At 47.8% G+C, this 21,815-nt stretch overlaps 1 protein-coding gene across 1 annotated transcript in view; it reads right to left on the bottom strand.

Moving 5' to 3' along the window:
• The window catches only part of LOC129705948 (protein inscuteable homolog), a 230,274-nt gene that overhangs the window by 32,680 nt on the left and 175,779 nt on the right, over positions 1 to 21,815 (bottom strand). Inside the window, exon 8 of the mRNA XM_055649883.1 lies at positions 4,299 to 4,477. Within this exon, the coding sequence (XP_055505858.1) occupies positions 4,299 to 4,477 (179 nt within the window). The remainder of the gene's footprint in view (positions 1 to 4,298; positions 4,478 to 21,815) is intronic.

Genomic DNA, 21,815 nt, shown 5'->3' on the forward strand with positions numbered 1-21,815 from the left:
ACCCCTTAAATGAGCCCCCTCCTCGTGGACACCCCCTCGTGGCCCTCCGGCTCTGGAACTCTTTATCCAAAACTGCCGTCGCGACATCAACCGCCTCAACTTCTCCACTCCCCTGTCTCACTCCAGTCTCTCCCCACATGAACGTTCTGCCATCGAATCACTCCGCAACAACCCAGATTGGGTTATCAAACCAGCTGACAAGGGAGGTGCCGTGGTAGTCTGACGCGCTGATCTCTACAAAGCTGAGGCCACGCGCCAACTCTCGGACAACTCCTCCTACTTACCCCTGGACCATGACCCCACTGACGTGTACCAGGCCACCATCTCTAGCACCATCACCGACCTCGTCAACTCCGATGCCCTGACCCCCCGAGCCTCCAACCTCATCGTTCCCCAGCCCCGCACGGCCCGATTTTACCTTCTCCCCAAAATCCACAAACCTGACTGTCCTGGCAGGCCCATTGTCTCTGCCTGTTCGTGCCCCACCGAACTCCACATACCTTGACTCCATCCTATCCCCCTTGGTTAATTCCCTCCCTACCTATGTTCAAGACACCTCAGACACTCTCCGTCGTCTCCGCGCATTCCATTCTCTAGGCCCCCATCCTCTCGTCTTCACCATGGACGTCCAGTCACTCTACACCTCCATCCCCCACCAGGATGGTCTCAAAGCCCCCCGGTTCTTCCTCGACCGGAGAACCAACCTATACCCAGCCACTGACACTCTCCTCCGCCTAGCGGAGCTGGTCCTTACCCTCAATAACTTCTTGTTTGACTCCTCCCATTTCCTCCAAATACAAGGCGTAGCTATGGGCACGCGCATGGGCCCCAGCTATGCCTGTCTCTTTGTCGGGTACGTCGAACAATCCTTGATCGAGGCGTACCAGGGCCCCATCCCTGACCTCTACCTCCGCTACATTGACAACTGCTTTGGTGCCACCTCCTGCACCCACACACAACTAACTGACTTCATCCACTTCACCACTAGCATCAATCCGGCACTCAAATACAATTGGACCATTTCCGACACTTCCCTACCATTCCTTGACCTCACTATCTCTATCGCAGGTGATAGACTTCTGACCGACATTTACTTTAAACCCACGGACTCCCACGGCTATCTTGACTACACTTCTTCCCACTCTGCTTCCTGTAAGGGCTCCATCCCCTACTCCCAATTCCTCCGTCTACGCCGCATCTGCTCCCAGGATGAGGCGTTCCACACCCGGGCATCGCAAATGTCCTCATTCTTCAGGGAACGGGGGTTCCCCTCCCCCACTATAGATGAGGCTCGCACCAGGGTCTCTTCCAACCCCGCAACACTGCTCTCTCTCCCCATCCCCCCACTCGCAACAAGGGCAGAGTCCCGCTGGTCCTCACCTTTCACCCCACTAGCCGGCACATACAACAAATCCGTCAGTTTCGCCACCTCCAAACGTGACCCCACCACTCGCCACATCTTCCCATCTCCCCCCGTCTTCCGCAAAGACTGCTCCCTCCGCAACTCCCTTGTCAATTCTTCCCTTCCCTCCCTCTCCACCCCCTCCCGGGCACTTTCCCTTGTAACCGCAAGAGATTCTACACTTGTCGCTTTACCTCCCCCCTCGACTCCATTCAAGAACCCAAGCAGTCATTCCAGGTTCGACAGAGGTTCACCTGCATCTCCTCCAACCTCATCTATTGCATCCACTGCTCTAGATGTCAGCTGATTTATATCGGTGAGACCAAGCGTAGGCTTGGTGATCGTTTCGCCGAACACCTCAGCTCGGTCCGCACTAACCAACCTGACCTCCCGGTGGCTCAGCACTTCAGCTCCCCCTCCCATTCCATATCCGACCTTTCTGTCCTGGGCCTCCTCCACGGCCAGAGTGAGCACCACCGGAAACTGGAGGAAAAGCACCTCATATTCCGCTTGGGGAGTCTGCATCCTGGTGGCATGAACATTGAATTCTCACAATTCTGTTAACCCTTGATGTCTCCTCCCCTTCCCACCTCAGCCCTCGGGCTCCTCCTCCTCCTTTTACCTTTCTTCTCCCCGCCTCCCCCCACCCCCTATCAGTCTGAAGAAGGGTTTCGGCCCGAAACGTTGCCTATCTCTTTCGCTCCATAAATGCTGCTGCACCCGCTGAGTTTATCCAGCATTTTTGTGTACTTAAAATTATAACAGGACTCGACAAGCTAGATGCAGGAAAAATGTTCCCAATGTTGGTTGAGTCCAGAACCGGGGGCCACAGTCTTAGGTAAAGGGGAGGTCATTTAAGACCTGAGGTGAGAAAAACCTTTTTCACCCAGGGAGTTGTGAATTTGTGGAATTCCCTGCCACAGAGGACAGTGGAGGCCAAATCATTGGATGGATTTAAGAGAGAGTTACATAGAGCTCTAGGGGCTAGTGGAATCAAGGGATATGTGGAGAAGGCAGGCACAGGTTATTGATAGGGGCCGAATTTTCTATATTTCTATGTTTTATGTTTCTAGTACCCCGTTCCTGCCTTCTCCCCATATCCCCTGACTCTGCTAACTTTAAGAGCCCTATCTAGCTCTCTCTTGAAAGTATCCAGATAACCAGCCTGTGAGGCAGAGAATTCCACAGACTCACAACTCTTTGAGTTAAAAAGTTTCCTCATCTCTGTTCTAAATGGCTTACACCTTATTCTTAAACTGTGGCCCCTGGTTCTGGACTCCCCCAACATCGGGAACATGTTTCCTGCCTTTAGCCTGTCCAAACCCTTAACAATCTTATATGTTTCAATAAGATACCCACTCAAACTCCAGAGTGTACAAGCCCAGCCGTTCCATTCTCTCAGCATATGACAGCCGCCATCCCGGGAATTAACCTTGTAAACCTACGATGCACTCCCTCAATAGCAAGATTGTCCTTCCTCAAATTAAGACACCAAAACTGCACACAATACTCCAGGTGTGGTCTCACTAGGGCTCTGTACAACTGCACAAGGACCTCTTTGCTCCTATATTTGACTCCTCTTGTTATAAAGGCCAATTTGCCATTCGCTTTCTTCACTGCCTGCTGTACCTGCATGCTTACTTTCATAGACTGATGAACAAGGACCCCCAGATTCCGTTGTACTTCCCCTTTTCCCAACTTGATGCCATTTAGATAGTCATCTGCCTTCCTGTTTTTGATACTAAAGTGGATAACCTCACATTTATCCACATTAAACTTCATCTGCCATGCATCTGCCGACTCCCCCAACCTATCCAAGTCACCCTGCATTCTCATAGCATCCTCCTCACAGTTCACACTGCCATTCAGCTTTGTGTCATCTGCAAATTTGCTAATGTTACTTTGGGATATCTGCAGATTCAAAGAATGGGACATCTGCAGTTTCTTACAATTAGGTGTAAATTGCATGAAATGGATTGGTGAATGGAAACCAGACATACACATTGTAAATATTGTTGCAAAGATTTACTTTGCTAGATGTTGATTGGGTTAAGTGTTGAGCCTTGTCTGGGTTCCTTGAATATCAAGGCACATGTTCCATAATTCATCTCTGTTAACTTGCATTTAGAAACTTTGTCCGATACATTGTATTAGTCACTGTATAATTGGGTTAGGGAAATGTCTATCATGTACTGTGTTAATCTGTTAATCTATAAAGAGACCACCCCCATATGGTTCGGCCCCTCAAGGTTCGGGGACCTATAAAAGGTAGTTCCCACGAGGTCCTGTGTCGACCATCTGGGAGAACGCTTAGGACTGCTTGACCTTCTGGAGTGTCTCTGCTTGAACGAGGCTAAAGAGGGCTTGGCCAGGCAGATGCAAGGATCAAACCCGCGGTGGTTAGGTATAGTAGTCGGGAACTGTAATTGTGTTTTTCGAAAATATAGTTTAGGTGCGCAAGTGCTTGACTCAGTATTTTATTGACTGAAACTAGACTGGGAGGAAGCTTAGAATGAGCTATTTACATGAGCACATGTGTCTGTGTGCGCATGTGTACGTGTGTGTGTGTGTGCTCATGTGTGTGCATGCATGTGTGTCCCTGTGAGAGTGTGTACACGAGAGAGAGTGTGTGTGCGCTAGAGTGTGTGTGCAAATGCGTGTGTATGTGTGCATGAGTATGTATGTGTGTACAGGGGGTGTGCACGCAGGTGTGCATGCATGTGTACGTACGGGCGTGTGTGCGTGCCTGAGTTTGTGTGTGTGCATGCATGTGCGAGTGTGTGTGTGTGCAAGTATGCATCTGTGTGAATGCGTGTGTGTGCGTGTATGAGTGTGTGTGCACGGCCAAGTGTGTATGTGCACGAGAGAGAGAGTGTGTGTGACTAATTGCACTGACCTGATCTTTGGCATAGGGCGTGTCGACTCGCTGCGGGTCACGGCAGGCTTGGATAAGGGTTTTGGTTGCATTCAACTGTAGCAGAGTCTCACATGCCATTGAGTCAAAGAATGTGATGTTGGCAAGGGCAGCAGATGCCAGTTGGAACACCTCACTGGATGAGGCATCTTTACATAAATCTGTGGGAAGAGAATAAACCTTTTATATTTGGAAGAACTAAATATTGAATTGATTGAAAGATACAGCTTGTAAACAGGCCCACCATACTGACCATCGATCACCCATTCACACTAGTTCTACCTTATCCCATTTTCGCATCTACTCCTGACACACTGGGGGGCAATTTAAAGAGGCCAATTAAACCTACAAACCGGCACATCTTTGGGATGTGGGAGGAAACCGGAACATCCGGAGCGAACCCGCACGATCACAGGGAGAACATGCAAACTCCACACAGACAGCTGCTAAGGTCAGGATTGCATGTGCTGTGAGGCAGCAGTTCTACCACTTATATAGGATTCACAATTGGGGCATAAGGAACTGCAGGTGCTGGTTTATCAAAAAAAAAGACACAATGTGCTGGAATAATTCAAACTGAAGAAGGGTACCGACCCGAAACATCACCTATCCATTTTCTTCAGAGATCCTTCCCTGATCTGCAGAGTGTCGAGCATTCACAATTGTTCAATTAGATCTGCTCTTTGATATAATATTTGAATTAGATAGGAAATCCGACATGGAATCATATTAATTCACACTCGCAAAAACCTCTTGAATTTTGCATTAAAAAAATCAAATTAAAATGATCAATGCACAGTTTGTAAAAAACTCTGTCAAACTAATATTGATTACTTATTGATAGACAAAAATGTTGGAGAAACTCAGCGGGTGAGGCAGCATCTATGGAGCGAAGGAAATAGGTAAGGTTCGGGGTCGAAACCCTTCTTCAGACTGATGTGAGGAGGGGGGGGAAGAAGGCTTAATTATTTGTTGTTCATGTTATCTTATCTTCAACGACAATACAACTCGATGGTAAGTACATGCCTGGTATTAGAATTTTGCATGGTGCAGTTGGTGAGGGAAGCAAATGGGAATTTCTGCAATCACTAGGCCAGCGAGAAGTTATTTAAAAAAAAATTTCAGGACAAGTGAGATTCCCAGCAGAGCTGCTTGTGGGTGAGCAACAGATGCAGGTTTATTAGTACAGTGAATTACTGTCACATGTGGGATCAGTGCATACTAATTTCTAGCACTAATTGAAAATATATTTTATTCTATTATTTAATTTTCAAAATGGGCCAATTTGTCTTGTGCAATTGTAACTCTTTGACAAATAATGCCATCTGCAGGAAAAACTGAAGTTTTGTCACCTTCAACAATTTGGCTGTAAATTCATTGCTCTCTGTCGCGTGAATATAGTGTCCTTTCTTTCAATTTCGGCAGCATTGCTCTGAATCTCTGTGGAAAAGTGTAATATGACTTTTAATAACCTGCTGGGTCACTTAACTGACAATAAACTAAACTGAACTTAACATATCCATGTGCCTATCTACGTATCTCTTCAATGCCACTATTGCGCCTACATCACTGCAATCCAGCCGTCGTATCTTAGTCAACAAAGACTTCAGGCGCAATAAATAAAAGTCAATAATTATACGGTGACCGCTAACTATTTTCTCTCGTGATGCTTTAACATTAAAACATTTGCGTTCATGTATCTAATTTCGCCTGAGAGTGATTAATCATTGAATTTCCAATCCTGGGTGGCCCTTTAGATCGCATTCCTGTGTTGATATTCTGTGACGGGTGTTGCTAAGTTTTACACATTATCAGTTGATTGCCAACAAAGTGAATCATTTTCCAGGCTTCTTAAAAAGCCCTCAGCCTCAGTAATGACACCTTATTAGTTTAGTTTAGAGATACAGCACGGAAACAGGCCCTTCGGCCCACCGAGTCCGTACCGACCAGCGACACACGCAAGGGACAGTTTTACATTTACCAAGCCAATTACAAACCTGTATGTCTTTGGAGTTTGGGAGGAAACCAAAGATCTCTGAGAAAACCCACGCAGTCACGGGGTAAACGTACAAACTCCGCACGGACAGCACCTGTAGTCGGGATCGAACCCGGGTCTCCAATGCTGCAAGCGCTGTAAGGCAGCAACTCTACCACTGCGCCACCATGGCCACCCACTTATTAAAGAAGACCATATTTGTTTAATGTTATTGGCAGTCAACTAATGAAGAGAGCAGGAGATATCATCAGATGGACCGGGCAAGAAATGGGTTCCGAAAATCTAGACAACATTTGAAGGCACTTCACTACCGAGTTTAATTTTTCTGCAGATTTATAACTTGTTCGTATTAAGGAAACTGGCAGCTGTAAAAATATTCATATTACTGGGGAAGAACCAAGTTCACCGAGCATCTTGGAAAAGATTCCTGATATGTTAGTTAACAAGCAGACATATGTTAACAGACAGAAGTTAGACACAAAATGTTTGACCACCAGGGGCGCCGGGGAGATGGCAGCCCTACCGACAGTCTGTTCATTTTTTCATCTTTTTTGGTATTTTTAGCGTTTGTTAAAAGTTTGTTTTAATGTACTTTGGTTTGTTTTATGTGGGGGAGGATGGGGGAGGGGTGAGGGGGAAACTTTTTTTGCAAGTTCCTACCTTCCCGGAGATGTGATCAGTTTTCGGATCACATTCTCCGGGCTCTGCGGTCTACCATCGCTGGAGCTGGAGGCCTCCTTGGACTGTGAGCCCCACCGCGGGGCGCGAACTTAACATCAGAGCCGATCCCTTGCCTGGGATCGCTCCCACTGCGGCCTGCGAACTTACCATCAAGGGCTCGTAGTCTCGGGAGAGGATAGTCGGGAGCTCCAACGCTTGGGAAGGCTCGACCAGCCCCGACACGAGGTTTGATCGCCCGTCGCGGGGAAGCTGATGCAGGAGATGATCGCCTCGACGCGGAGGGCCCAAATGCCGCCGGCTACGGGAGTTAAGACCGTCCCGTCAACGGAGGGCACGAGACCCCCGACCGAGGAAGAACAAAAGGAAGGACTTGAAATTTATTTCGCCTTCCATCACAGTGAGGATTATGTAGGAGTCACTGTGGTGGATGTTCATGTTAAAATGTGTTTCTGAGTCTGGTGCTTTTAATTGTATCTGACCTGGCCAGTGAAATTCCTTGTATGTTGCAATACATACCTGGCGAATAAAAATTCTGATTCTGATTCTGATACTGAAATGCTGGAGTAACTCAGCAGGACTGGCAGCATCTCTGGATAGAAGTAATGGGTAAGAAGAAACTGTAGATGCTGGTTTAAATGGAAAATAGACACAAAATGCTGGAGTAATTCAGCGGGTCAGACAGCATCTCTGGAGAAAAGGAATAGCTCCACAGATGCTGTCTGACCTGCTGAGTTACTCCAGTTTTTTGTGTCTATAGAAGGAATGGGTGATGTTTCGGATCGAGATCCTTCTTCAGACTGAGGGAAGAGGGAGACACAGAGATAAGGAAGTGTGAGGTGAGAAAATGAGACATCAAAGGAGATGTGATTAAAGAAAATGTAGAATAGACTGAAGTTACCATTACGCGACTGGAAGTACATCCAGAGAGAGATGTGGAAATCAAAGATATTGTATTGTATTGTATTGTATTGTATTCAAATTTATTGTCATTGTCTCAATTAGAGACAACAAAATGAATTTCCCTTTACAGTCAGTATCATAAAAATAAATAAATAATAAATATTAAAACATTAAAAAAATAAAATAGAATTTTTAAAAAAAGCACAAACACAGAAAGTCCACGACACAACACAACACAGTGGCACCAAGGTGAGGAAGGCACCATTGTCCAGCCAGCCTCCCCTCCGATCTTCCCAGATGTTCATCCGTGGTCGGGGCCTTCCGAGCACCCGCAGTCGCCGCCCCGGGTGGCCCGATGTTCAGGCCCTCACGCCGGGCTGGTGGAACGCCGACGCCGAACCCCGACGGTGAACATCCTCCTCCTCAGCGGCCCGGACCTCCCGATCAGCCGCCTCCCGCAGCCGGAGTCCGCAGCTCCCGAGTCCGCAGGTCGAGCCGGGCAGAGTCACAGGACCCCGCGTTGTTGATCAGCGCCGCCCGCGTTGGGAGCTCCGCAAACCGCAGCTCCATGATGTCGGTGCAGCAGGTCCAGCACTCCGGGCTCCAGACGGCGACCCCCGGTAAGGCATCGCCAGCCCCGCGATGTTTCAGCGCTGTCCCGCTGCTGCTGGAGCTCTGGTCGATCCTGGCAGGAAAGGCCGCGCCAATCCAGGTAGGTAGCCCGCTGGGGGGGGGGGGGCGAGGACGCGACTCGAATAATAGTCACGTCCTCACCAGGAAGCGGCTGAAGGACGGTATCCCCCGCACCTTGCCCCCTTCCCCCACATAAAAACATTAAAAAAATCATAAAAAACACACATCAACATAACTAAAAAAACAAAAAAAACAAAAAGATACGGGCTGAAGGTAGAGGCTGCTGGCACCAATGCCACCGGAAGTACAATAGATACAAAATGCTGGAGTAATTCAGCGAGACAGGCGGCATCTCTGAGAAGGAATGGGTGACATTTTGGGTCGAGACCCTTCAGACTGATATAATACTCAAACACTAGAAGAATTCAACAAGTCAAACAGCATCAGTGGAAAGAGAAATCAGTTCTCGGGATCAGAATAGGTTTGCACCCCATCTTCCCAGCATGATAATTTCCTGAAGGAAATGTACACTGAAGAAGGATCCCGACCCAAAATGTCACCGATCCACGTTCTCCAGAGATGCTGCCTGACCCACTGAGTTACACCAGCACCGTGTGTCTTTTTTTGGATGCCTGCAGGCACAATGGACCCTTTAATAAGCTTTTTGGGCCTAGCTCTGCCAACAGCCTTTTATTTAACGATACATGTGAAGGTCAGGGCAACGTTAACCTTTGTTTGCTCACGGCTCATTTCAGATGTCAGTGAGGAGCTGAGTCTGGTTTCAGACAGATAGCCATTCCCATCGCTTGTGTCAGGTAGTCACTGTTCCTGTCGAAGAGGTCACTGCTTTCCCGTCCTCTGGTCAGCCCAGCAGCAAGGGTCTGAAATAAAAGCATCCGATACCAAGCCCGACAAATGATCATGAAAGCATGAATTGTGTCCAGTTGGCTGCCTGATTGTCTGCTTGGAAGAAGAGCAAAATATCACAGCGGAATGCTACAGATAACCAGATATTCAGCTGAACATAATGTGTAGGAAAGAACTGCAGGTGCTGGTTTAAACCAAAGACAGACACAAAAAACTGGATGACTCAATGGGCCAGGCAGCATCTCTGGAGAAAAAATAAATTGAAATAGGAAAAAAGATTCTGAAGAAGGGTCTCGACCAGGACGTCACCTATTCCTTTTCTCCAGAGATGCCGTCTGAACCGCTGAGTTACCCCAGCTTTTTGTGGCTATATTCAACTAAATATATATTTGTAAATGCTAAGATGAAGCTGGCTGATATTGAGAACCTTGTTTCACGTTGATTGTTTTAGTATTTGGGAGATTGTTAATGTTTTAAAAGAGAAAGGGGGTGGGGGTTGGTGGTGGGTGTGAAGTGGCATTTAGCTGTCTCCTCTGTCTAGTATGATGCTGCTGATTTGTTGATGAAAGCATTGTTTTTTTGTGTGGCGGTGCAGCATAATGGCACCTTTGAAAAGTTAAACCGACGTCATTATTTCATTTTCCGACCAGGTGACATGTATGTTGATTAAATGTGAGCGCCAACAACACCTTCTCATCACTAATAGAAAGCATTAGTTAAAAGAGTAGCGTACATCAATCTGTGGCTAAGATGGACACAACATGCTGCAGGAACTAGGTGGGTCAGGATGCATCTCTGGAGAAAAGGAATCGGTGGCAATCCAGGTCAGAACCCTTCTTCAGACTGGAAGATAGAGGTCGGGATGGGGATGAGGGCCATCAACAGATGACACGAAGCTGGGGGGCAGTGTTAGCTGCGAGGAGGATGCTAGGAGGCTGCAAGGTGACTTGGGTAGGTTGGGTGAGTGGGCAGATGCATGGCAGATGCAGTATAATGTGGATAAATGTGAGGTTATCCACTTTGGTGGCAAAAACAGGAAAGTAGACTATTATCTGAATGGTGGCCGATTAGGAAAAGGGGAGATGCAACGAGACCTGGGTGTCATGGTACACCAGTCATTGAAAGTAGGGGGGTGGAAGATTGCAACCTTCGTGTGGTCCGCCCTGTTTCGACTAATGCAATCAACTAGACGTGCACAAACAGAAGATCAAATAGAACAAGTTGTCCTACAACTTTAAGCTGTGCATGCCACACGAAAGAAGAAGAAGATTGAAAGTAGGCATGCAGGTGCAGCAGGCAGTGAAGAAAGCGAATGGCATGTTAGCATTCATAGCAAAAGGATTTGAGTATAGGAGCAGGGATGTTCTACTGCAGTTGTACAGGGTCTTGGTGAGACCACAACTGGAGTTTTGGTCTCCTAATCTGAGGAAAGACATTCTTGACATAGAGGGAGTACAGAGAAGGTTCACCAGACTGATTCTTGGGATGGCAGGACTTTCATATGAAGAAAGACTGGATAGACTCGGCTTGTACACGCTAGAATTTAGAAGATTGAGGGGGGGATCTTATAGGAACTTACAAAATTCTTGAGGGGTTGGACAGGCTAGATGCAGGAAGATTATTCCCGATGTTGGGGAAGTCCAGGACTAGCGGTCACAGTTTAAGGATAAGAGGGAAGTCTTTTAGGACCGAGATGAGAAAATCATGAGAGTGGTGAATCTCTGGAATTTTCATCCTCTTCCTGGCGGGGGCGCGACTATTTCTCCGAGTCGCGTCCTCGCCCCCCACCTCGTGGCCTACTAGCTGGACCGGAGCGGCCTTTCCTGCCGGGGAACGGGATCCGGACCAGGGCTGCTACAGCGGCGGCACAGCGCTGGAGTCACCGCGGAGCGGGCAATGCCTACCTGGATCATTGTTTGGAGCTCCAGAGCGTTGGTCCGTTGCTCCAACATCGTGGAGCTCTGGTGCGGAGAGCTTCCAATGGGGGCAGCGCTGAACAACATCGTGGAGTCCTGGGGCGCCTTGCAGAGGGTCTACAACAGCAGTCTCCACCCGGCGCGGCCTGCGGACTTTGGAAGCCACCGACTCCGGTAGGATGGGGCCGACTCTGGTGTCCACGCCGCTGAGGACGTCCCACATCTTTGACGTCGGACTTGTATCACCCCGGCGAGTGGTCCTGGACATCGGGCCGCCCGTAGCTGCAACTGCGGAGGGCTTGGGGAGGCCCTGACCACGGGGAATAGTGGAGGAAGAGACTGACTTTGGTGCCTTCCCACACAGTGGGAAACTTTGATTCTGCTGTGTGGGGATGTTTTATGTCAAATTCTATAGTGTGTGTTCATTATACCATTTCTGGCTTAATCCCTCCCTTCACCACCTCCAGTTTAAATTCCAGTTGCAGAGGGTGGAGAGAGGCGGGGTGTGGGAGCAGAGGAAATACAGGAGGTGTGAAATTAGAGAAATCAATATTCATGTCGCTGGGTTGTAAGCTGCCCAAGCAAAGTATGAGGTATTGATCCTCCAATTTGCATGTGGCCTCACTCTGACAGTGGAGGAAGGCCAAGCCTTCTTCTATCTTCAGTATAAACCAGCATCTGCAGTTACTTCTTACTCAATGCGTAGCTGCTTTTGCTTGGATCCATGATTAAAACAATTCCTAACTAAAGTTCATAACTGATAGGAACAGAATTAGGCTATTCAGCCCATCAAGTCTACCCTGCCATTCAATCATGGCTGATTTATTTTTCCCTCTTAAACCCATTTCCTGCCTTCTCCGCATAACCCCCGACACCCATACTAATCAAGAGTTTATTTCTGCCTTAAAAATATCCACTGACTTGCCCTCCACAACCTTCTGTGGCAATGAATTTAGCCCCAATAAACTTCAACCAATAAACTGTACATTAACGATTTAGACAAAGGAATTAAATGTAACATCTCCAAGTTTACGGATGACACAAAGTTGGGTGGCAGTGTGAGCTGCGACGAGCATGTTATGAGGCTGCAGGGTGACTTGGACAGGTTGGGTGAGTGGGAAGATGCAGTATAATGGGGATAAATGTGAGGTTATCCACTTTGGTGGCAAGAACAAAAAGGCAAATTATTATCTGAATGGTGTCAGACGAGGAAAAGGGGGGTGCAACAAGACCTGGATGTCCTTGTAATCTGTCACTGAAAGTAAGCATGCAGGTACAGCAGGCAGTGAAGAAAGCAAATGGCATGTTGGCCTTTATAGTGAGAAGATTTAACTATCGGAGCAAGGAGGTCCTACTGCAGTTGTACAGGGCCCAGATGAGACCACACCTGGAGTATTGTGTGCCGTTTTGGTCTCCTAATTTGAGGAAGGACGTTCTTGCTATTGAGGGAGTGCAGCGTAGGTACATGAGGTTAATTCCTGGGATGGCGAGACTAACATATGATGAAAGAATGGATCGACTGGACTTATATTCACTGGAATTTAGAAGGATGAGAGCGATTGAACAAGCTAGATGCAGGAAAAATGTTCCTGATGTTCAGAACTGAGATGAGGAAAAACGTTTTCACCCGGAGAGTTTTGAATCTGTGGAATTCTCTGCCACAGAAGGCAGTGGACGGTAATTCACTGGATGTATTGAAGAGAGAGTTGGATATAGCTGTTAAGGCAAACGGAATCAAGGGATATGGGGAGAGAGCAGGAACGGGGTACTGATTCTGGATGTTCAGCCATAATCATATTGATTGGTGGTGCTGGTTCGAAGGGCCGAATGGCCTACTCCAGTACCTATTGTCTATGTTTCTGTGGTTTCTACTCTATTGCTAAAGTTGGCAATGTGAGCACATCAACATTCCAAAGCGCCAGTCATCTACTCCCTACGTCCTACCAGAACTTGACTCCCAAGGTGAATTACAACAGACCTGCTTGGATTAAGTTCCAGATGCCGCCACTGTGCCCAATTGTCCAGTTGCTGTAAGTAGGAATTTCATTGTTCTGTTAACGGTGCCAGGCACGTGCCGTCAGGGTGGGCAAGGTAGGCACTGCCAACCCTGACTAAAATTATAAAATGGTAATTATTATATATAAATAGTAAAGGCACAGGAGAATGATACCTACCTAAGAGATCGATCTCTTAGTTAGGCATAATTCTCTGTGCCTTTCATCCGCAGTGCATGTAACCCGCGAAGGTTTGTGCAGCTCACGTGCCGTCGATGCTGCTTCAAGCCGTCAATTTCCAGGGGACTGACGGCAGCTGAAACTCAGCCTTTGCAGTACTGCGCATGTGCAGCAGCATACAGCACATGCACAGCAGCATACAGCGCACAGCAGCATACAGCGCATGTGCAGCAGCAGCAGCATACATAGCGCATGCACAGCAGCAGCATACAGCACATGCACATGCAGCAGTATACAGCGCATGCAGCATACAGCACAGCAGCATACAGCAGCATGCACATGCACAGCAGCACATGCACAGCAGCATACAGCACATGCACAGCAGCATACAGCACATGTGCAGCAGCATACAGCACATGTGCAGCAGCATACAGCACATGTGCAGCAGCATACAGCACATGGGCAGCAGCATACAGCGCATGCACAGCAGTATACAGCACTTGGCGGGGTTTTCAAACATGGATTGCCATTAACTTAAGAATATCTTAAGAAACAAAGAGAGAAGAATGGAGTTCATGTACAAATAATGTGGTAAGTAGATTTCTTGGTGCTATATGTTTTTAAATAACGTATTTTCCGGCAATGAAGACGCTATTTTTTACCCAAAAATAAGGCATGAAAATTTACATGTGTCTTGGAAGCCGAAGTTGGAATGTTGTTAGCCAAGAAAGATAGACTTGGCTATCCGTCAGTACAGCAACATCAAGAACAACGTTGTTGTACTGAGGGATAGCCAAGTCTATCCCTCATTGCTGGCAGCTGCTGGGAAGCGGCTGTAAAAGGATAGCGCCACTGTGGAGGGGAGAGTTCCTTTCACAGCGTATGGGGAGTCTGGCCAGGTGTAAAGTTGCGGGGAGGGCAGGAGCGTTGAGAAGGAGGGGGTAGGGAATCATGCCAGCAACTCACTCGCCGCGACGCTCCGGGCGCGGAGCCACCACATTGTGGCCGGGGGGAGAAGTAGCTCGGGTGGCTGCGAACGGCCGCCACCTCAGCTCCTTCTGCTGGTCCCCGCTCACCTCTGGCAGTGCTCTCCATCTGAAAACCTCTCTCCTGCCGCTCGCCAGTCTCACTCATGTCAGCCGCTTCCCGCAAATCCTCAAATTCCGACAGCGCGCTCAAGGGACCAAATTAGGTTACTCGGCTGTCGGAATTTAAGGATTTGCGGGAAGAGGCTGACATGAGCGAAGCCGGCGAGCGGCAGGTGAGAGATGTTCAGACGGAGAGCACTGCCAGAGGTGAGCGGGCCGGCAGAAGGCGCTGAGATGGCGTCCGCTGTCCGGTCCCAGCAGCCGCTCGCAGCCACCCGAGCTACTTCCCTCCCCAGCCACAATGTGGTGGCTCCGCGCCCGGAGCGGCGCGGCAGCGGTCAGTGAGTGAGTTGTGGGCATGATCCCCGACCCCCTCCTTCTCAATGCTCCTGCCCTCCGCGCAACTTTACCCGTGACCAGACTCTCCACACACTGTGACAGGAACTCTCCCCACAATTGGTCCCTTGAACAAGTATTATCATTCAATAAGATCAGAACTGGTTCAACTTGTCCCGGGTGTGCTCCCGTTTTTCCCATCATCTCCCCAACCGCCATCACCCTCCACCCCCCACCCATTCAGTAATTCAGAATGAAGGAGATTTGGAAGCCTTGGACAAATTGCTTTTTTTATTTTCATTTCTTTGAGCGTGAGAAATTCTATGTCCCACCAGCCTTCTTTGAAAATTTTGCAACTTAAAATGGGGGTGCATTTTCATTGTCAGGAAATACGGTACTTTTTTAGGAGATTTGGCTTTTGAAGACTTTATAAAAGTCGACTGACAGCTTACGGAGAGAACAATCTGCGCATGCGCGGTTTCAGATTGTTTTAAAGCTGACTGACTGCCTACCCTGAGTAATTACTCACGGCACTTGCCTGATCGGGACATATGAAACTTAAACACTTCTGGATTGTCACAGTATCCATTTTAATCAAAACTGATAGCATGAGCATATGTTGCCTAATCCCAGCTCCTATTTAAAAAGTCACAGCATTCAGACAGGGTGCTTGTTTCAACCTGTACTCTAAATTAACGTCACTCAACTCGTTCAAATGAAAACCCGCTGGAGACGCACTAATATAGTGTCACAGCCTAGAAATGGCCCAGCAAATTGAGCCTTTAAGCGATATTCCAGAACAAGGAACTGCTGGTACTGGTTTACCCAAAAAAAGACACAAAGTGCTGGAGTAACTCAGCAAGTCAGGCAGCATCTCTGGAGAACATGGATAGGTGACGAAGAGTCTGAAGAAGGGTCTCGACCTGAAACATCACCTATTCCTTTTCTCCAGAGATGCTGTCTGACCCGCTGAGTTACTCCAGCTTTTTGTGTCTATCTATGGATAGGTGACGTTTTGGGTCGGGACCCTTCTTCAGAATGAACTTTTAAGAGAGGCTTTTTTTAAAAACAGATCTTTTAAACAAGCTCAGTAAGGGATAGGACAGTCCTTGACTGGATAAAGCAAACACAACTATACAGATTATTCATACTGAGAGTTACTCAGTTGAAGACAAGTCAGGCAGCCCATCAAATGGAAGGAAAAAAAGTCGTAAGTGGTAGATATTGATAGCTGGAATAGCATGAAAGGGTTGGCAAGCAAAGGATATTATCATTTCCAATTGCAGTAAATACTGAGCGGACAGGGATTGATTTGCCAGGATGAGTTGTATGTGCTCAGATGGAAGTGGCTTGTGCAAGGTGTGACGTGCCACTTGGTTACTGTGGTAGGATTACAGATCTCTGTCAATACATTTTAATTGGAGTGGATGTAGCTAGCTACGATGGAAACGTTGACAGGCTGGGAGCTGGCGTAATGTGTCCCAGCCCAATTTTCCAGCCTTGCCCACTCCAGCATCGCTCTTTAAATGCCAAAGAGGTGGCAGTACATCTAGCAGGCACTCTCGGTTTACACAGAAGGAGGAAAAGGTGGTCGGGGAAAGAGATTTTCCAGCAGCCAGGTTTGGCAGATGTCCACAAAGAGATCTGGCCTGACAGATCCCACTGCAAGTATTACTCTCACTCACAAAGACGCCACATCTGCTGATATATTTTTTTTGCGGCACTTTTAGCAGAAAATCCTCAAAATCAAACTGTGTGAATCAGTCCACTGTGTTTTATGAAACAGGGGCCGAGAAAGGAGGCTTTTGCTCTTTGAAAGAGTTTGAAATATATTCATCAAACCAGGGACTTGGCGCACAGCATCTGCTGGTCTTAATGTGATCTGACAGTGTGGTGGAACTCTCGACACAAGCATGCCCCCTAGTGTACATCTGCACACTGCACATCCTTTCAAAATTACCCCAAGCAACAACTTGCTTCAACCAATGTTTACTTCACCTCATAGTTAGTAAATCTTGAGAAACAGGAATCTGAAATCTTAAAGATGAATCTTATGGTGTTGAATCTTATGGTGTTGGACATAGACTAGGGGGCTTTATTATTGTCTTTGCAATATTAATGTTTTTTTTAAATATACCTGATTTTCTTTGTTTTTGGTGTTGTCAGAGGTCTACATTTACATATCTGTTGTACTGTTGCCCGTAAGATTTTTATTGTTCTATTTTACGACATATGACAATAAAACACTCTTGACTTTAGTTTAAATTTAGTTCAGTTTAGATTAGAGATACAACGTAGAAACTGGCCTTTCGGTCCACTGAGTCTACACTGCCCAATGATCGCCCCGTAAACTGGCACTATCCTACACACTAGGGACAATAAAACACTCTTGACATAGAGATACAGCTTGGAGCCAGGCCCTTCGGCCCACCGAATCTGTGCCAACCAGTGATCACCAGCACCATCCTACACACTTGGGGGCAATTTACAATTTTATTAAAACCAATTAACCTACAAACCTGCTCGTCTTTGGACTGTGGAAGGAAACCCACATGGTCACAGGAGGAACATACAAACTCCATACAGACAGCACCCGCAGTCAGGATCGAACCCGGGTCTCTGGCGCTGTAAGGCAGCAACAACACTACCACTGTGGTGCCCTGTTCAGCTTGTATCCGTGCTGTATGCCTCTATATAATTGCATGTGTTACAAGCCATGCCAACACTAGGGAGAGGACTGATGGAGTTGCCTTGTATTGTTCTAAATGTCAAAGATTCAGAAAAATCCAACTTCGGTATTTATCTGGTAGTTGGAGAAAAATGATGATTCTTCTGGTTATGGAACTCTACCACAAGGCAATAACATTGGAGGGAAGCCATTCAGGAAAGATGTAATATAGTACTCTGCACAACGGCGGGTGAAATCCGCTGATCTCTGTCTCAGGGAAGTTATTGAAGTGAAGTCAATTGTGAAGACACGAGGAACTGAGGCACTGGAATCTTGAATCAAACACAATTCTGGAGAAACACAGCAGTTCAGGCAGCATCCGTGGCGGGAATGGACAGACGATGTGTGTAGGAAGGAACTGTAGATGCTGGTTTACACCGAGATAGACAGAAAATACTAGAGTGGTTCAGCAGGACAGGCAGCGTCTCTAGAGAGAAGGTATGGGTGGCATTTAACGTCGGAGTAAAGGTGAGGGAGTGAGGGAGTGAGGAAAATGGAAGTCATTGAAGAGACAAAAGGCGTGTGAGGTTTCTTGGAAGGGATTGGACCAGGGGGGGACATGATGTTTTGGGACGGACTCCTTTTCTGATACCCGACCCGAAACACCACCCAACCTCCAGCAACCGCACGGAAACCTTGGGTGGGGCGCAAAGTCTCCAGAGGTTTCCGTTCATGTTTCCTAAGTGGGACAGGGGCATAAGGATCACAATCCGTTTCATTGATAAAGTTAGGATGTAGATGTAGATCAGTTGCAATCTAAACTAAGGGCAGGACAGGGTTTTACTTTCGCTGTTTGAGCTCTGTACTTCCTTGGCTCTCTAGATTTGCGCAGTGAAGATAGATTGGATTAGTACTGATCAGCAAGCTGGAAGGATGAAGCAAACTGCCGAGTATTACATCTTCATGCTTGCCAGTAAGATGTGCAATAAAGAGCCTTCTGCTTTGTGACCTTTCCAGCGCTGAACCTCCCTTGCAGCTTACAAGGGATTCGATCCATTGGGTACAGAATAACATTAACATTTTTATTTGAAGCTAATATAAACAGACTCCCCTGGAAACCTAATTTATTTATTCCATCCCCTTTGAATCTGCCTCTCTCTCCACATCCACCCCTAATGTCCTCATCTCACCAACAGCTGTGCGTGCTTTACCAAGGGTGATGACAGGTGAAGAAATAACGTCTTTAATCGTTCAACTCAACTGCACAAGCCTTTACTGTTTATCGCCAACGTACCTTTCATCAGCTCCCTTCAACTGACATGCTTGTAATTGAAATTATCTTTAGAACTATGCTCATGCAAAGCCATATGCTATGTTCAAATAACCCAAAAAACAAACATATGTTCAGAATAAAGCTTCATGATGCTGCAAGTATTAACTTCCTCCAGTGTTCCTGGCCAAACTACTGAGCTACTGAGCTAACTAACTCCTTTGCTGTCTTTGTAGGATCTCCCCCTCTCCCCCTCCTCCCCCCTCACCCCCCTCTCCCTCCCTCTCCTCCTCTCCCCCTCTCCTCTCTCCTCCTCTCTCCACCCTCTCTCCCTCTCCCCCCCTCTCCCCCTCCCCCTCTCCCCCTCTCCCCCTCCCCTCTCCCCCTCCCTCCCCCTCCACCACCCCTCTCTCCCCCCCCCCTCTCCTCCTCTCCTCACTCCCCCTCTCTCCCTCTCCCCCTCTCTCCCTCCCCTCGGCCTCTCTCCTCCTCTCCCTTCCTCACTCCCTCTCTCCCTCCCCTCCCCTCTCTTTCAAACGTCTCTCGCTCCCCTTTCTTCCTCTATTTCCCCCTCTCTCTCTCTCTCCCTCCCCCTCCCCCTTCCCCCTCCCCATCCCCATCCCCTGCTGGTGCACTGAATCTCAGCATCTTTATCATGCCAATAGACAATAGACAATGGGTGCAGGAGTAGGCCATTAGGCCCTTTGAGCCAGCATAGCCATTCAATGTGATCATGGCTGATCATCCCCAATCAGTACTCCGTTCCTGCCTTCTCCCCATATCCCCTGACTCCGCTATTTGTAAGAGCCCTATCTAGCTCTCTCTTGAAAACATCCAGAGAACCTGCCTCCACCACCAGGCAGAGAATTCCACAGACTCACCACTCTCTGTGAGAAAAAGTGTTTCCTCGTCTCCGTTCTAAATGGCTTACTCCTTATTCTTAAACTGTGGTCCCTGGTTTTGGACTCCCCCAACATCGGGAACATGTTTCCTGCCTCTACCGTGTCCAAACCCGTAACAATTTTATTTTAATCTTTAAGATACTGCAGGATCATGAAGTCATAGAGCATGGAAACAGGCCCTTCAGCCCAACTCGTCCATGCCAACCCATCTACACCAGTCCCACCTGCCCGGGTTTGGCTCATATCCTTCTAAACCATTCCTACCCATGTATCTGTCCAAGTGCCTTTCCATGTTGTTATGGTACCTGCCTCGACTACCTCCTCTGACAGCTTGTTCCATACACCCAACACCTTCTGAGTGAAAGATTTGCCTCTCGGCTTTGTATTAAACGTTGCCCCTCCCACCCCCTTAAACCTCTGTCCTCCGGTTCTTGATTCCTCTTCCCTGGGTAAAAGACTCAATGCATTCACCCTCATGATTTTAGACACCTCTACAAGATCACCCCTCAGACTCCTGCGCTCCAAGGAACAAAGTCCTAGCCTGCCCAACCTCTCCCTATTGCTCCGGCCCTTGGGTCCTGGCAACATCCTCTACTAAACTAAACCAACAAAGCACTTCAGAAACAAAATCAACCTCAGAGACCCAGTTGTGTGCTTGCTTTGTTAGAGTTTGCAGAGTTAGACTAAGTAAAATATTTAAAGTCATATACAGCCAATATTCTACATGAAATGTATCTTGTCCTCTCACAATAGTGAATTAGCTAAAAAAACAGGCCTTTGCTGCACAGGTTCCTTTGAAAGGTTTGCCATCTTCCTGAACATCTTCCTGCCATCTTCTGTGGAATTCTCTGCCTCAGAGGGCAGTGGAGGCCGGTCCTCTGGATGCTTTCAGGAGAGAGCTGGATAGGGCTCTTAAAGATAGCGGAGTCAGGGGATATGGGGAGAAGGCAGGAACGGAGTACTGATTGGGGATGACCAGCCATGATCACATTGAATGGCGGTGCTGGCTCGAAGGGCCGAATGGCCTCATCCTGCACCTATTGTCTATTGTCTATTGCACCAAGGTTTTTGCCCTCTCCCATGGTGGACAGAGTCCTTGATCACATCTCTCCTAGATCTTCTGCCTCTCCTCCTACCCAGAGCTAGAACACCAACTACCCTGGTCCTCAGCAAAAACACAAAGTGCTGGAGGAACTCAGCGGGTCAGGCAGCGTCTGTGGAGGGGATGGCCAAGCAACGTTTCACTTTGGTTTTGCTAGGTCACCTTGGTGCCACACTCAGTCAGCTGCTGCCTTGATGTCCAAAGCAATCGGTCTCAACGAACACCCGAAGTTCAGCATCCTGGTCCACATCTGGGACCCCAAACTGGGCACGTGGAAGTAGTGAAAAATACACAGAGTGCCGGAGTAACTCAGCGGGTCAGGCACATCTCTGGAAAAGAAAGACATCTGAAGAAGGGTCCCAACCCAAAACATCACCCATCCTTGTTCTCCAGAGATGCTGCCTGGCCCGGCCCACTGAGTTACTCCAGCACTTTGTGTTTACCTTCGGTATAAACCAGCATCTGCAGTTCCTTTCTATACACCTCTGGAGAACATGGATAGGAGACCTGACTAGGTCTGAGGGATATCTGAAGAAGGGTCCCAATCCAAAAGATTGTCTATCCATGTCCTCCACAGCTGCTGCCTGGCCCGTTGAGTTACTCCAGCACTTTGTATCTTTTCTTCTAAACCAGCATCTGCAGTTTTTTGTGTCTACATCACATTAGCTTGTTTTTAGTCCTTTGTGTATAATCTAGTTCCCTATCGCACACAAAGGGTGGCAGGCGCAGTGGCGTAGTGGTAGAGCTACTGCCTCACAGCGCCAGAGACCTGGGTTCAATCCTGGCTACAGGTGCTGACTGTACGGAGTTTTACGCTCTCCCTGTGACCTGCATGGGTTTTCTCCGAGATCTTCGGTTTCCTCCCACACTCCAAAGACGTACAGGTGTGTAGGTTAATTGGCTTGGTGCAAATGTAAATTGTCCCGAGTGTGTGTAGGATAGTGTAAAGGGCCTGTCCCACTTTCA

Source organism: Leucoraja erinacea, chromosome 18 (genome assembly GCF_028641065.1).
Source record: "Leucoraja erinacea ecotype New England chromosome 18, Leri_hhj_1, whole genome shotgun sequence".
Classification (NCBI taxonomy): domain Eukaryota; kingdom Metazoa; phylum Chordata; class Chondrichthyes; order Rajiformes; family Rajidae; genus Leucoraja; species Leucoraja erinaceus.